The 14,191-nt window shown below is 42.7% G+C and overlaps 1 protein-coding gene and 1 pseudogene across 10 annotated transcripts in view; both read left to right on the forward strand.

Annotated features, from left to right (window-relative positions):
• IP6K1 (inositol hexakisphosphate kinase 1) overlaps window positions 1–14,191 on the forward strand; it is a 75,899-nt gene that overhangs the window by 48,964 nt on the left and 12,744 nt on the right. For 4 of the 9 annotated variants that reach the window (XM_081245107.1, XM_081245109.1, XM_081245108.1 and 1 more), the window contains one exon: window positions 5,351–5,701. The exons of 3 other annotated variants lie outside the window; for them this stretch is intronic. In XM_081245107.1, coding sequence (XP_081101233.1) covers window positions 5,479–5,701 — 223 coding nt within the window. In that variant the 5' untranslated portion in view covers window positions 5,351–5,478. The remainder of the gene's footprint in view (window positions 1–5,350; window positions 5,702–14,191) is intronic. 2 more of the 9 variants (XM_081245113.1, XM_081245111.1) reach the window with 1 other exon arrangement.
• Window positions 8,685–10,908, forward strand: LOC308623126 (aminoacyl tRNA synthase complex-interacting multifunctional protein 2-like; annotated as a pseudogene). Its single transcript has 2 exons — window positions 8,685–10,113; window positions 10,520–10,908. The product of its transcript is annotated as an aminoacyl tRNA synthase complex-interacting multifunctional protein 2-like (transcript).

Here is a 14,191-nt window from a genome sequence, read left to right on the forward strand (position 1 = left end):
TAAATGCCAGCTTTCTGCTGGTCTTAGAAACTGGGATGGCAACTCACAAGTTCCTCCACACTGTATGGTTACTGGGTCTGTCTGAGTAGTGGAATTAAAGTGGCTATTTTGTGGGACTTCCCTGGGACTTCCAGTGGTTAAGACACCACGCTTCCACTGCAGGGGGCACGGGTTCTATCCCTGGTTGGGGAACTAAGATCCCACATGCCATGCAGCATGGCCAAAAAATAGGGGGAAAAAAGTGGCTAATTTGTAATTTTCAAGCACTATTCTTCGTTCCTTTCCTTGACACCCAGGAAACCAATGCTTGCCAGCATAGAGGTCTGTATCTGTAGGAATTCCACCTTTCCAGAGAAAAATCTTTATGTTACCTGGGAAGTAGACAAGACAGGTAACTTGGAAACATATTTACATGGGAACACATCTACACAGAAAAGTGAAACTTGGCCATGATTTCTGTAGTGATGCAGGTCTACGATGCCACATAGGGAAAAAGAGTACCATTTAAAAGGTTTTCCCCAGGGAAAACCTTTGGAGTTTTGTTTACAAAACCAAACCAAACCAAAAACATATTCTGGTAGGGAGCTTTTTTTGGTTTGTTTTTAGTTTAAAAACTAACAGTGAAACTCATGGCAGTGAAACCAGAGTCCCTCATGATTGCTGTTATGTGATATTTTTGATACTTTGTAGCTTTTAAAGAATTCACAAGTTTTTCTTTTTTTATATATTTTTATTTTTATATATTTTCTTTATTTCAAAAAAATTTTTATATTTTATTTATTTTTGGCTGTGTTGGGTCTTTGTTGCTGCGTGCGGACTTTCTCTAGTTGTGGCGAGCGGGGGCTACCCTGTTGTGGTGCGCAGGCTTTTCATTGCAGTGGCTTCTCTTGTTGTGGAGCACAGGCTCTAGGTGCACGGACTCAGTAGTTGTGGCTCGTGGGCTCTAGAGCTCAGGCTCAGAGTTGTGGTGCACGGCTCAGTGGCTCCGCGGCATGTGGGATCTTCTTCCTGGACCACAGCTTGAAGCCGTGTCCCCTGCATTGGCAGGTGGATTCTTAACCACTGCCCCACCAAGGAAGTCCCTTCTTTATTTTTTTGGCTGCGTCAGGTCTTATTACAGCGTGTGGGATCTTTTCGTTGCAGCACGCGGGCTTCTCTCCAGTTGTGGCACGTCGGCTTCTCTCTAGTTGTGGCGTGTGGGTTTTCTCTCTCTAGCTGTGGCGCGTGGGTTTCAGAGCGCCTGGGCTCTGTAGTTTGCGGCACGCAGGCTCTCTGGTTGAGGCGCGCGAACCCAGTAGTTGTGGTGCATGGGCTTAGTTCCCCCGCGGCATGTGGGTGGGACCTTAGTTCCCCAACCAGGGGTTGAACCCACGTGCCCTGCGTTGGAAAGTGTATTGTTTACCACTGGACCACCAGGGAAGTCCCCACAAGTTTTTCTTTATGTTAGTAGTTTCTTAAGTCTAGAAGAGACTGCAGAAGCTATTGACACCTTGAATGGCATAAACTACTTGAAATCAGGTCAGTGTATTTGCAGAGGACAGTCTCCAAAATCTTTGAGAATTAGTTACACTCTGGGAAATATGATTTATTGACTACATGGTATTTAGCTCCGTTTGTAAAAAAAAAAAAAATAATGAGCAGTAAGGTCCTGAAGTGGCAAGAGTATAAATTTCTTTTATGGTCTGCCTCCTGTTGAAGCATAGTAGAATCAGTTCTAAACTAATTATTTGGATAGTTGGACAGGTTCATTTCTACGTGTGAGAGAATGAATTTTCTGTTGGTCAGGTTCTTTTTTAGTATCTTGGTACCAGCGCTATGGACCAGACATAATTCACATTCTCTGCCTTCAGGGACACTTTAAAGATTATAGAGTAACATTTTTCATTTTGGGGCTTATGGAGAATATGCCCTTTGTCATTAGTGAAAGAGCTTGTTCTTCAGTTGTTGGAAGTTTCCTTGTTGTCATCAGAAAACAGTTAGTGACCTCTTTATGTGCAAAGTGTATTAACTGGAGATCTGGGGATTTTGATGCAACTATTTCTGTCCTTTCATTTATGATGGTTTTGACTGCAAGTGACAGAACATCCTAATGCGACTGGCTTAAAGCATAAAGGGAAATGTATTTTTGTTACACAACAGGATATCTAGTACTTTAGTGACAGCATCATGGGCCCTGATTGTTTCTTCCTGTTCTATATGCTCAGCATGTTGGCCTTGTCTTAGGCAAGTATCTTTTAGAGTCACAAGGTGGCTGCAGTAGTCTCACATATCACGTGCAGACAGAATAACATCCTGAGGAAGAGGAGGTACCCCTCTCTCGTGTTAAGAGCAAGGTGTATTTTCCCAGAGAATCCCTGGCCAACTTCTCCTCGTCTCATTGGGAAGAAGAGAGTCACATGCTTTTTCCTAAATAAGCTTGTAAGAACTGAGGTACTGTTCAAGATTCTCCCTGAGCTAGAATGGAATTTCACATTCCCTTGAGGTTTGGCTGCCTGAACAAGATTGGGACTCTATTAGGAAAGGAATAGTGGAGACAGACACCATCATCCATAGCCCTCTCAGTCCACGGTTTTTACAGCGGGCCTTGGTGGACACCAGACTTCAGGAACGACCTCTGGTTGTTTATCAAAAAGTCAAAGCTTTTGCTATTTCCAGAACTTTCAAGGCTGGGCAGTAGGTGAGTCAAGCCCAAGCCCTTCACCTACGTCGGCATATCCCACAGGGTTGGCAGTGGGCATGTCTTCATGAGGAAACTTGAAGTTTCTTACTTCAAGTGACATACAAGGCTCCACACCTTGTAGGCCAGGGGTTGAGAGAGTTCTTCACAGAGGTTGAGAGAGTTCTGGGCACTTCCACTTTTTCAGGTTCCCAGTTTATTTAAAAAGAAATGCCAAATCAGAGCTATAGAAATGTGGTATATTTTACATGTTTACTTCTAAGAAAATATTTCAAACACAAAAATAGTACCATGACTTTATGTAGACATCAACGGGAAACAAAATATCAAAAGTCTACATCTGACTGGAGATTGAACTTCTTCCTTTCAGTCCTGTGGGGGCTGCAGAGGATGCCACGGATCTCTCAGAGTCCAGGGAATGGCCCTAATGTCCAACTCTTCTGGGGCACTTGGCACTGTTGACCTCTCTCCTAAACCAGATACGCACTGACCCAGGCTAGAAAGTCTGGCACCTTTTTGGTATCCCATCTGTGGTCAGAGGCAATCCCAGGGTGAAGAGGAGCCGGGGCAGGAGCCGATCGACATTGCTAACTAGAGTCCACTGCCACAGTGGGCACCTCTAGGAACCCTGGGATAAGCCTTCCGCAATTGCTTCCTGCCCCCACTTTCTGCCCTAAGCACTGCCACTGTGCTTTCATATTTTATTTTCATATTGTTGTGCTTTTACTCACTGTGGTCCTTTTCCTGGAATTATTTTAATTCATTCTAACAAACCTCATTTTGAGTACTACTGTGTGCCAGGAACTGCCTTGGATCCTAGATGGAGTTAAGAGAGAATGGTTTGGTGGTGGTGGTGACAGATGACAAAATAGATGACAGTACAGTGATTTATTGCTGCCTTAGAGTTGGCACAGGGTGCCGTAGGAGTCGCAGAGGTGTTCATCGAACTCTTGTTTCAAGAGAATGGAGTCTCAAAAAACTCCCTGGGGCAGGGAGTTGCCTTATCCTATCCTGAAGGAGGACTAAAAAATGAATAGCTTTAAAGTGGTGCTGATCTGAGTGGGAATGGAGAATAATTTATTTTTGTTGATAGTGGTGAAATAGAACATAGTTTCCTGGGCAGCTTTGGATTAAGAAAATGTTGCAGTTTTGCAACAGTGTTCTTGTATAGCTCATTTTGCCCATAATTATGAGGTTCAGAAAAAAAAATAGTTTATTAGCTCGCATATAAAACCATATTTCTGCTCTATATTTTCTTTTTCTTTTTAGTCTTGATCTTTCAGATGTTGTCTTGCCTACTACATTCCTTTTTAATTTTTTAAAAAATTTTATTGAAGTATAGTTTATTTACAATGTTGTGTTAATTTTTTCTGTACAGCCAAGTGACTCAGTTATACATATATATATGTTCTTTTTCATATTCTTTTCCATTATGGTTTATCACAGGATATTGAATATAGTGCCCTGTGCTGTACAGTAAGACCTTGTTTATCTGTTCTATATATAATAGTTTGCCTCTGCTAATCCCAAACTCCCAATCCTTCCCTCCCCGACCCCCGCTACCTACTACATTCCTAGTTTTTAAAATATATTCAGTATTAAGTTGCCCACTATATTAACGTTCTTGAGAGAAGACTGACATTAAAAGGAGGTTATTTAAGTACAAAGAGCTTTTCTTTGTCCCTAGAGTCAAACAGAAAGGGAAGCTATGTAGTGCTAGACATGGTCATAAATTGATGGCCATAGATTTAAAGTAGAAGAAATATGAAGCCTGAATTCCTTTCAGAAAAGCAAAACATTTTTTAAAAATATTTATTTATTTATTTTGGCTGTGCCAGGTCTTATTTGTGGCATGTGGGATCTTCGTTGCAGCATGTTTTTTCGTTGTGGCATGCAGGATCTTTTAGTTGTGGCATGAGGGCTCTTAGTTGCGGCATGCAGACATCTTAGTTGCGGCACATGGTCTTCTTAGTTCCGGCATGTGAACTCTTAGTTGCAGCATGCATGTGGGATCTAGTTCCCCCGCCAGGAATCAAACCCAGGCCCCCTGCATTGGGAGCATGGAGTCTTACCCACTGGACCACCAGGAAGTCCCAAAACAAAACCTTTTTATGCTTCTGCAACTCAGGAAGGAATGGCTTTCCCTGTCTGGTCCTTGGCACCTTCAGCAGAAAAGTTGGGAATCTAGAGTGACCTGATTTCTCAGGCAAAAACCCTTCCTTTGAGTCAGGGAGAGACCCTTACCAGTACTGAGTATTGTGAGAAATCCAAATAGAGTGAGTTGGTGTTGCTTTCTGTTTTTTTCTTGAGCTCTTAACTGAATGTGAAGTAAACAGGGATAGTTGGCTTCCTGATGGCTATAACATACTGTAGCTCTAAAATCAAATCCTTTAGAGAACTTAGAAGGGATCTGAGAACTAGGAAAGGAAGAGAATAAGGGCTTCTGTGCATAAAAAGACAGATGGATGGAGGAGACCAAAATTACATCATTCAACAGAAATTGACTCAGCTACCTCTCATGCATCAGGCAGTGTTGTACATACTGGGGAACACATAGCAGGGAACAAGACAGAATCCCTGTTTTTCCTCAGGAGTGGATATTCTGTGAACTCCAGGGAAACTGTAGCTTGCCTGGTGTTTTGATTCCCTCTTTTCCTCTCTTCCCTCTGTTAGGAGAGAAGAATAAACTGAACAGACTCTGACCGTTGGTTTTCAGCTCGCCAGGACCTTCTACCTAGCTCTCCTTTCGTGGCTCATGTGCTGCATCCTCTGCTTTCAGTGTGCAACTGGCCCCCAACGCAATGTGTGTTTGTCAAACCATGGAAGTGGGGCAGTATGGCAAGAACGCAAGTCGGGCCGGAGACCGGGGAGTCCTCCTAGAGCCCTTCATCCACCAGGTGGGCGGACACAGCAGCATGATGCGCTACGACGACCACACTGTGTGCAAGCCCCTCATCTCCCGGGAGCAGCGCTTCTACGAGTCCCTCCCTCCCGAAATGAAGGAGTTCACCCCTGAGTACAAAGGTCAGTCACTGGCCAGTTTGGAGATGGCAGCAGCTTATAGGCCCTCAGCTCAGTTTTCCTTGTTCTGATGGCCATGTGGTGTGATTGTAGGTCTCTGTTGTCTCAAAGCAGCAGAGTCACTTTGTTAAGCAAAATTTGAAGCTGAAAGCATCAGCAAGGTCTTTAGATTTTGAAAATTGAATTCATTGATAGGTAAACCTGAGAAGAATTCACAGCATTAAGTCCCATTGGTGAAGAGCACGCTGTTGTCAAGGAGGTTTCCCTGTTTGCTGGAATGGTCTAGGAGAGAAGGGGCAGCACTTATCTGGTCCCAGAGGAGGAAGATTTGGATGCTTTCCAGGCTAAGGCGATGAGACAGCTGTCGAGGAGGCTCTGTGGAGCTTGTGTATGTATGTGCTGGGGGATAAATTGATGGTAAGAAATCTACAGAAGGACTGGGGCCTGGAGGGTCCTAACTTTTAAAGGAAAAATAATCTGTTTTAAAATGTAAATTAACTTTATAGACTAGAACCCCGTGAATATATACCAGAATTTAAGGTACTTGATTTTCAAATCTGATTTTTGTCGCTATGTTTATATATTTTTATGATTGTCCCTCATGTGTAAGTTAAGTTTTTTGTGTTCTGTTTTTTGTTTTGTTTTGGCTGTGCCACATGGCTTGCGGGATCTTAGTTCCCTGACGGGGAATTGAACCCAGGCCACTGAAGTAAAAGCACCGAGTTCTAACCACTGGACTGCCAGGGAATTCCCTGTGTTCTGGGTTTTTTTGTTTGTTTGTTTGTTTTAATTTATTTATTTTTGGTTGCATTGGGTCTTTGTTGCTGTGCGCAGGCTTTCTCTAGTTGCGGCGAGCAGGGGCTACTCTTCGTTGCAGTGCGTGGGCTTCTCATTGTGGTGGCTTCTCTTGTTGCTGAGTACGGGCTCTAGGTGCATGGGCTTCAGTAGTTGTGGCGTGCGGGCTTCAGTAGTTGTGGCTCACGGGCTAAAGAGCGCAGGCTCAGTAGTTGTGGCTCAAGGGTTCTAGAGCGCAGGCTCAGTAGTTGTGGCGCACGGGCTTAGTTGCTCCGTGGCATGTGGGATCCTCCGGGACCAGGGCTCGAACCTGTGTCCCCCATGTTGGCCAAGCGGATTCTAAACCACTACCACTACCAGGGAAGCCCCTGTGTTCTGTTTTTTTAACTTTTCCAAAGCAGTATGAATTCAGTCATGTTTATACCACCCTTTACTTGGGGGATCCTCGATTTAGAAAAACCAATCCATATTGGTATTGACTTTTGTTTCCTTAAATCTTTAATTGTGGTGAAATATACATAACATAAACATTTTTTAAATTATTTATTTATTTTTGGCTGCATTGGGTCTGCGTTGCTGTGCGCGGGTTTCCTCTAGTTGCAGTGAGCGGCGGCTACTCTTTGTTGCGTTGCGCAGGCTTCGCATTGTGGTGGCTTCTCTTGTTGCGGAGCACGGACTGTAGGTGCACAGGCTTCAGTAGTTGTAGTGCGCAGACTCTAGATTGCAGGCTCAGTAGGTGTGGCGCACGGGCTTAGTTGCTCCGCAGCATGTGGAATCGTCCCGGACCAGGGCTTGAACCCATGTCCCCTGCACTGGCAGGTGGATTCTTTTTTTTTTTTTTTGCGGTACGCGGGCCTTTCACTGTTGTGGCCTCTCCCGTTGTGGAGCACAGTCTCCGGACAAGCAGGCTCAGCGGCCATGGCTCACTGGCCCAGCCGCTCCGCGGCATGTGGGATCTTCCCGGACTGGGGCACGAACCCGTGTCCCCTGCATCGGCAGGCGGACTCTCAATCACTGCACCACCAGGGAAGCCCCGACAGGTGGATTCTTAACCACTGCACCATCAGGAAAGTCCACATAACATAAAATTTAACTTTTTTTTTTAAAGTGGATGCACCTTGTCTTTTTTTTAATTGAAGTATAATTGATTTACAATGTTTGTTCATTTCTGCTGTACAGCAAAATTTACCATTTTTAAGTGTATAATTTAGCGGCATTAAATACATTCACAGTGCTATATACCATTACTATTATCTATTTCCAGAACTTTTACATCATCTCAAAATCTCTATACCCATTAAATAACTCCCCATTTCCCTCTCACCTGAACCCCTGGTACCCTCTAATCTACTTTCTGTCTCTACAAATTTGCTTATTGTAGATATTTCATACAAGTGGAATCATATAACGTTTCTCCTTTGGGTCTGGCTTATTTCACTTAGGATAATGTTTTCAAGGTTCATCCACCTTGTAGCATGTGTCAGAACTTCATTTGTTTTTATGGCTGAATACTATTCCAGTGTAAATATATGCCACATTTTGTTTATCCGTTCATCTGTTGATGGACACTTGGGTTGTTTCCACCTTTTGGCTATTGTGAATAATGCTTCTGTGAGTATTTATCTGAGTCTCTGTTTCCAATTCTTTTGAGTATATAGGAGTGGAATTGCTGAATCATATGGTAATTCTGTGTTTAACTTTTTTGAGGAACTATTGAACTGTTTTCCATAGTGGCTGTACCATTTGACATTCTTCCCAACAGTGTTCCTATTTCTCCACATCCTTACAAACCCTTATTTTCCATTAAAAAAAAAATTATAGCCACCCTAGTAGGTGTGAAGTGGTGTCTCATTGTTTTATTTTGATATGCATTTTCTTTTTTTTTTTTTTTTTTTTTTTGCGGTATGCGGGCCTCTCACTGCTGTGGCCTCTCCCGCCGCGGAGCACAGGCTCCGGACGCGCAGGCTCAGTGGCCACGGCTCACGGGCCCAGCCGCTCCGCGGCACATGGGATCCTCCCGGACCGGGGCACGAACCCGTATCCCCTGCATCGGCAGGCGGACTCTCAACCACTGCGCCACCAGGGAGGCCCTGATATGCATTTTCTTAATGATTAATGAATGATGTTGATGTGCCATTGGCCATTTGTGTATCTTCTCTGGAGAAATATCTGTTCAAGTCCTTTGTGCAGTTTTGAATTATATGGTTTGTTATTATTTTCAAAACAGAATCAGAATAATATTGAATTTGGAGGAATAAATATTCTAAGGCTGCAAAACGAGAGAGAAGCCAGAATCACACACACTGCTGTCCCTAAGTGGCTAAGAAACAACAGTTATAAATGCTTTATAAATGTCGCTTTAGCCACCTACTCATCCACATTCAACACATCCATGGCCAAATATTCTGCTATAAATATGCCAAAACCAGAAAGAGAAGTACAAGCCCTGTTAACTCATGGAGTTCTTCTGATGCTCAGGGAAAAAATACCCCTTAAAATGGAGTTGAGCCCCTGGCTCCAAAGAAATGTTTTCTAAATCACAACCACCAGAATTGGGACAAGTTAGAATTTCAAGGTGCCACCCAGGGAAGGATTGTCAGTCATATATTGGTTCAGTTTTTCCCCCAACCTTCTCTCAGACTGGGGAACCAGAAGTCTTTAAAAGCCATAGCAAATCCCTAGTATCTACCTGATTTTTTTTTTCCCTCAGGCTGCATTTTCACTAGGGAAGAATAAATACACTTTCTCAAAAATACAATTAAACTAAAATTGATCTCTTCTTTTTAAGTCAAATGAAGTCCAGTTTATTCAGAGAAAATGGAAGATATGATGGGTCCAATTCATGTATTTCAAAGACTGATACCATAGGGTTTTTACCTTTTTTTGTTTTGTTTTTGGCTGCACCACGTGGCATGTGGGATCTTGGTTCCCTGACCAGGGATCAAACCCGTGCCACCTGCAGTGGAAGCATGGAATCTTAACCACAAGACTGCCAGGGAAGTCATTTACTTTTTATTTTGAAATAAATTTAAAATCACAGAAAAGTTGCAAAAATAATAAGAGCTCCTCTAATGGTCCCATGATGCCGATGTACCAAGTAAAGTCCTGTCACTGTATGGCTCACCTCTCTGTGTAGATGCACGTACTGGCTCCCCAGTGTGCATGGCAGGACCATCAGCCCCGTGCTAGATGCAGGAAGAGTCTTCAACCTCTTGAGTTCCGCCAAGATACTTTATTTTTTCCACCAAGGTGATATTCTAAAGTATCTGTATGAATTGAAAGCTGCAGTCAATGGTCTCTCCAAGATGACTCAGATGCCAGATGTGAATTTGGATATTAGCAACATAATCCAAGTTGATGAACCCACTGCTTTAGCTACCAATGCATTGGGCTTAAATTCAGTGTTTGGAAGAGACTACAGGGCACTGAAAGACATCTAGATCAACACAAACCCAGCCTCCCCTCCCTTCCTCTCTCTATGCTTGTGTTGCACTGGCTGCTCTGTGACCACTAGAGTCCTCTCTACTGTTCACACACATTCAGCAGTCAAGAGCACGCCAGAAAACCTTCTTAAGTGCTGGGTTTTACTCTTAATTTGGAAGAATGTGCTAAAGACTCAGATGGGGGCTTCCCTGGTGGTGCAGTGGTTGAGAATCTGCCTGCTAATGCAGGGGACACGGGTTCGAGCCCTGGTCTGGGAAGATCCCACATGCCACGGAACAACTGGGCCCGTGAGCCACAACTACTGAGCCTGCGCATCTGGAGCCTGTGCTCCGCAACAAGAGAGGCCACGATGGTGAGAGGCCCAGGCACCGTGATGAAGAGTGGCCCCCACTTGCCACAACTGGAGAAAGCCCTTGCACAGAGGCAAAGACCCAATACAGCAAAAATAAATTAATTAATTAATAAACTCCTACCCCCAACATCTAAAAAAAAAAAAAAAAAAAGAACTGTTGTGTTAGATAACACGCAGAACATGTAGCCCAGGCCTGGATTTAAAAAAAAAAAAAAAAAAAAAAGACTCAGATGAAGTTCGGTATCCAAATGATGTATCCCGTTGAAAAAGAAGGGAACATGCACATTTTCTGTTTTCTGTTTGGCCAGAAGCATAATGCTGTAAGTTTAACCCTTATAGATAGCTGGGTAGATAGAGCTATTTTTCAGCTAGAAGAGGGAAGCCACTGTGTTCTGCTCCATGAATTCAGCTTTTGGGAAGAGCTCCTGGCTTCTTGGGAATGTACTCACTGTGGCAGAAATTGTGCTGTGGTCTGTTCTCCAGCAGACAGGAGGCTGCAGTGTGATGGTGCCAGCCAATGTGCAGAAGTGGATGAGGGCCTGTGAAAACCTGGCCCTTTTTAACACTGCCCTTAAGCTCCTTAAGTGAACTTCAGTACCTGATTTTAAAGGGTTTAGATTTTAAGTATGATGCTGTTTCATGCCGATTATTAGTAAAGGGACTTATACTAAAATCAGAGTCTTTACTTAGGCTGGTTGTCTAGTATCAATAAGCAAAAGCATCATTAAAAAATACATAACCGTAGTATAATTTATAATTACCAAAGCCAGGAAAGGAACATTGGTATAATACTATTAACTAATCCGTACATTTTATTCAAATTTTGGCTGTTTTTCCACTTATAAATTTATTTATTTATTTTTGGCTGCATTGAGTCTTCATTGCTGTGCACGGGCTTTCTCTAGTTGTGGCGAGTGGGGGCTACTCTTCATTGCGGTGTGCGGGCTTCTCATTGCGGTGGCTTCTCTTGTTGTGGAGCATGGGCTCTAGGTGCGCAGGCTTCAGTAGTGTGGCATGTGGGCTCAGCAGTTATGGTTCGTGGGCTCTAGAGTACAGGCTCAGTAGTTGTAGCACATGGGCTTAGTTGCTCTGCGGCATGTGGGATCTTCCCGGACCAGGGCTCGAACCCATGTCCCCTGCATTGGCAGGCAGGTTCTTAACCACTGCGCCAGCAGGGAAGCTCCCCCCATCATTTTTGACTATTGCTTTACTTACAGTTACTGAAAGATCTTCCAGGCTTGTCTTGTATTTTTCCTGTCCCGATTCAGGAACCAAATACTTCTGCAACAAGCTCTTCTTCCTTTTAGGAATGGTATTTAGAAAAAACAAGACCTTGGTGCTAGATGTTCTGATTGCTACTGGAATATCTTTGCATTTAGCCCCTTTGAATACACAGGTTTAGAAAATACATGTATTAATACTAACCCACAATTACACATCTATTTCTTTATTGCCAGAAGTACAGGTATTTTTAAAACTCAGCTAAGGAAAAATGCCAGTAATATTCTATATTATGGCAGTAGGTTTGAAGAGGGATTTTCATTTATTTAGTATGACCAGCGGTAGTTATCAAGTGTTACTTCTTTTTTAAAAAAATATTTTATTTTATTTCATTTCATTCCATTCCATTCCATTCCATTCCATTCCATTCCATTCCATTCCATTCCATTCCATTTCAGTTTGTTGGGTCTTCGTTGCTGCGTGTGGGCCTTCTCTAGTTGCAGCCAGCAGGGGCTACTCTTCGTTGCAGTGCATAGGTTTCTCATTGTGGTGGCCTCTCTTGTTGCGGAGCATGAGCTCTAGGCACGCAGGCTTCAGTAGTTGTGGCACATGGGCTCTGTAGTTGTGGCTCGCGGACTCTAGAGCTCAGGCTCAGCAGCTGTGGTGCACGGGCTTAGTTGCTCTGCGGCATGTGGGATCTTCCCGGACCAGGGATCAAACCCATGTCCCCTGCATTGGACTCCTAACCACTGCTCCACCAGGGAAATCCCAAGTGTTACTTCTTTTTTTTTTTCCTTTTTTTGCGGTATGCGGGCCTCTCACTGTTGTGGCCTCTCCCGTTGCGGAGCACAGGCTCCAGACGCGCAGGCTCAGCGGCCATGGCTCACGGGCCCAGCCACTCCACAGCATGTGGGATTGTCCCAGACCGGGGCACGAACCCGTGTTCCCTGCATCGGCAGGCGGACTCTCAAACACTGCACTACCAGGGAAGCCCCTCAAGTGTTACTTCTTAATAGTACTAAATATGATGTTCTAGGCTTCTATATAGTTATTCAAAACTTTGCCTCATTCATTTTTCAGTTACCGGTACTTACTGAGCATCTACTAGATGCCAGGCCCTGTGCTCATTAGCGTAAAAGACAAAAAAGGCCCATACCTTTATAGAGCTTACACGCTAGTGTGAGAAATAAAGAATAAACAAATTATAGACAAAACAGTTATAGATTGTGATAAGTACTTTGAATAAAATAAGTCAGGTTCTGTAATTGAAAATAATAAAGCTTCCAAAACAGAGCACTTGATATAGAATGATCAGGGAAGGAGTGTCTGGGGAGACTTAAAGGACTGAAGGATGAGGAGCAGCTGTGGGCAAAGGACAATGGAAAGAACATTCCAAGCTTCCACTCATAAACAAAAGCCCTGAGGTAAAAAACAACAACTAGTTTTAAGAACTAGTCTACCTCTTTTTGCCAGTTAAGAGTTAAGAAACAAAAGCAATTATACTCCAATAAAGATGTTAAAAAAAAAGTTAAGAAACAACCCTATTCATAAATGGTCAAAGGAATTGAATAAACATTTTTCCAGAATAGATACACAAATGGCCAATAAGTCCATGAAAAGGTAATCAGCATCATTAGTCATTAGGGAAATGAAAATCTAAACCACAATAGAGACTACTCACAACCAGTGGATGGCTATTAAAAAGAGAGAAAACTAACACAACATTGTAAAGCAACTATATTCCAATAAAAATTAATTTGAATAAATAAAAATACATTAAAAGAAAGAAGGAAAAGAAAGGAAGGAAGACAGGAAGGAAGAAAGAAAGAGTGGCAAAGATATGGAGAAATAGGAACATTGCTGGTAGGAATGTCAAATGGTACAGCCACTATGGAAAAACAGTTTGACAATTCCTCAAAAAGTTAAACACAGAACTACCATATGATTCAGCAGTTCCACTCCTAGGTATATACTCAAAAGAATTGGAAATAGAGACTCAAACAGATACTTGTAATACTCACAGAAGCATTATTTACAATAGCCAAAAGGTGGAAACAACCCAAGTGTTTGATTGGGTTGAACAGACGAACGGATAAACAAAATGTGGCATATATTTACACTGGAATAGTATTCAGCCATAAAAACAAATGAAGTTCTGACACATGCTACAAGGTGGATGAACCTTGAAAACATTATGCTAAGTGAAATAAGCCAGACCCCAAAGAACAAACATTACATGATTCCACTTGTACGAAATATCTACAGTAGGCAAATTTGTAGAGACAGAAAGTAGATTAGAGGGTACCAGGGGTTCAGGTGAGAGGGAAATGGGGAGTTATTTAATGGGTACAGAGATTTCGTTTGAGGTGATATCAAAGTTCTGGAAATAGATAACGAAAGTGGTTATACAACATTGTGAACGTACTTAATGCCACTGAATTTTACATTTAAAAATGGTTAAAATGACAAATTTATGTTAAATATGTTTTGACCACAATTTAAAAAAGTAAAGTGTATTAAAAATCCCCCAAAAACCTCTACCCAAATGTAATTCTCTGTGTTTAAGCCAATCTTAGAAATGCCAAGAAAATTAGGGCTTATATCAAATGAAGTAAAGGACCATTGATTTTCATTTTCCTACCTGAATTCTTTCTAGGTGTGAGTAATGAGGTTAAAAAAAA

The sequence above is a fragment of the Mesoplodon bidens genome, assembly GCF_964165515.1.
Source record: "Mesoplodon bidens genome assembly, chromosome: 10".
Classification (NCBI taxonomy): domain Eukaryota; kingdom Metazoa; phylum Chordata; class Mammalia; order Artiodactyla; family Ziphiidae; genus Mesoplodon; species Mesoplodon bidens.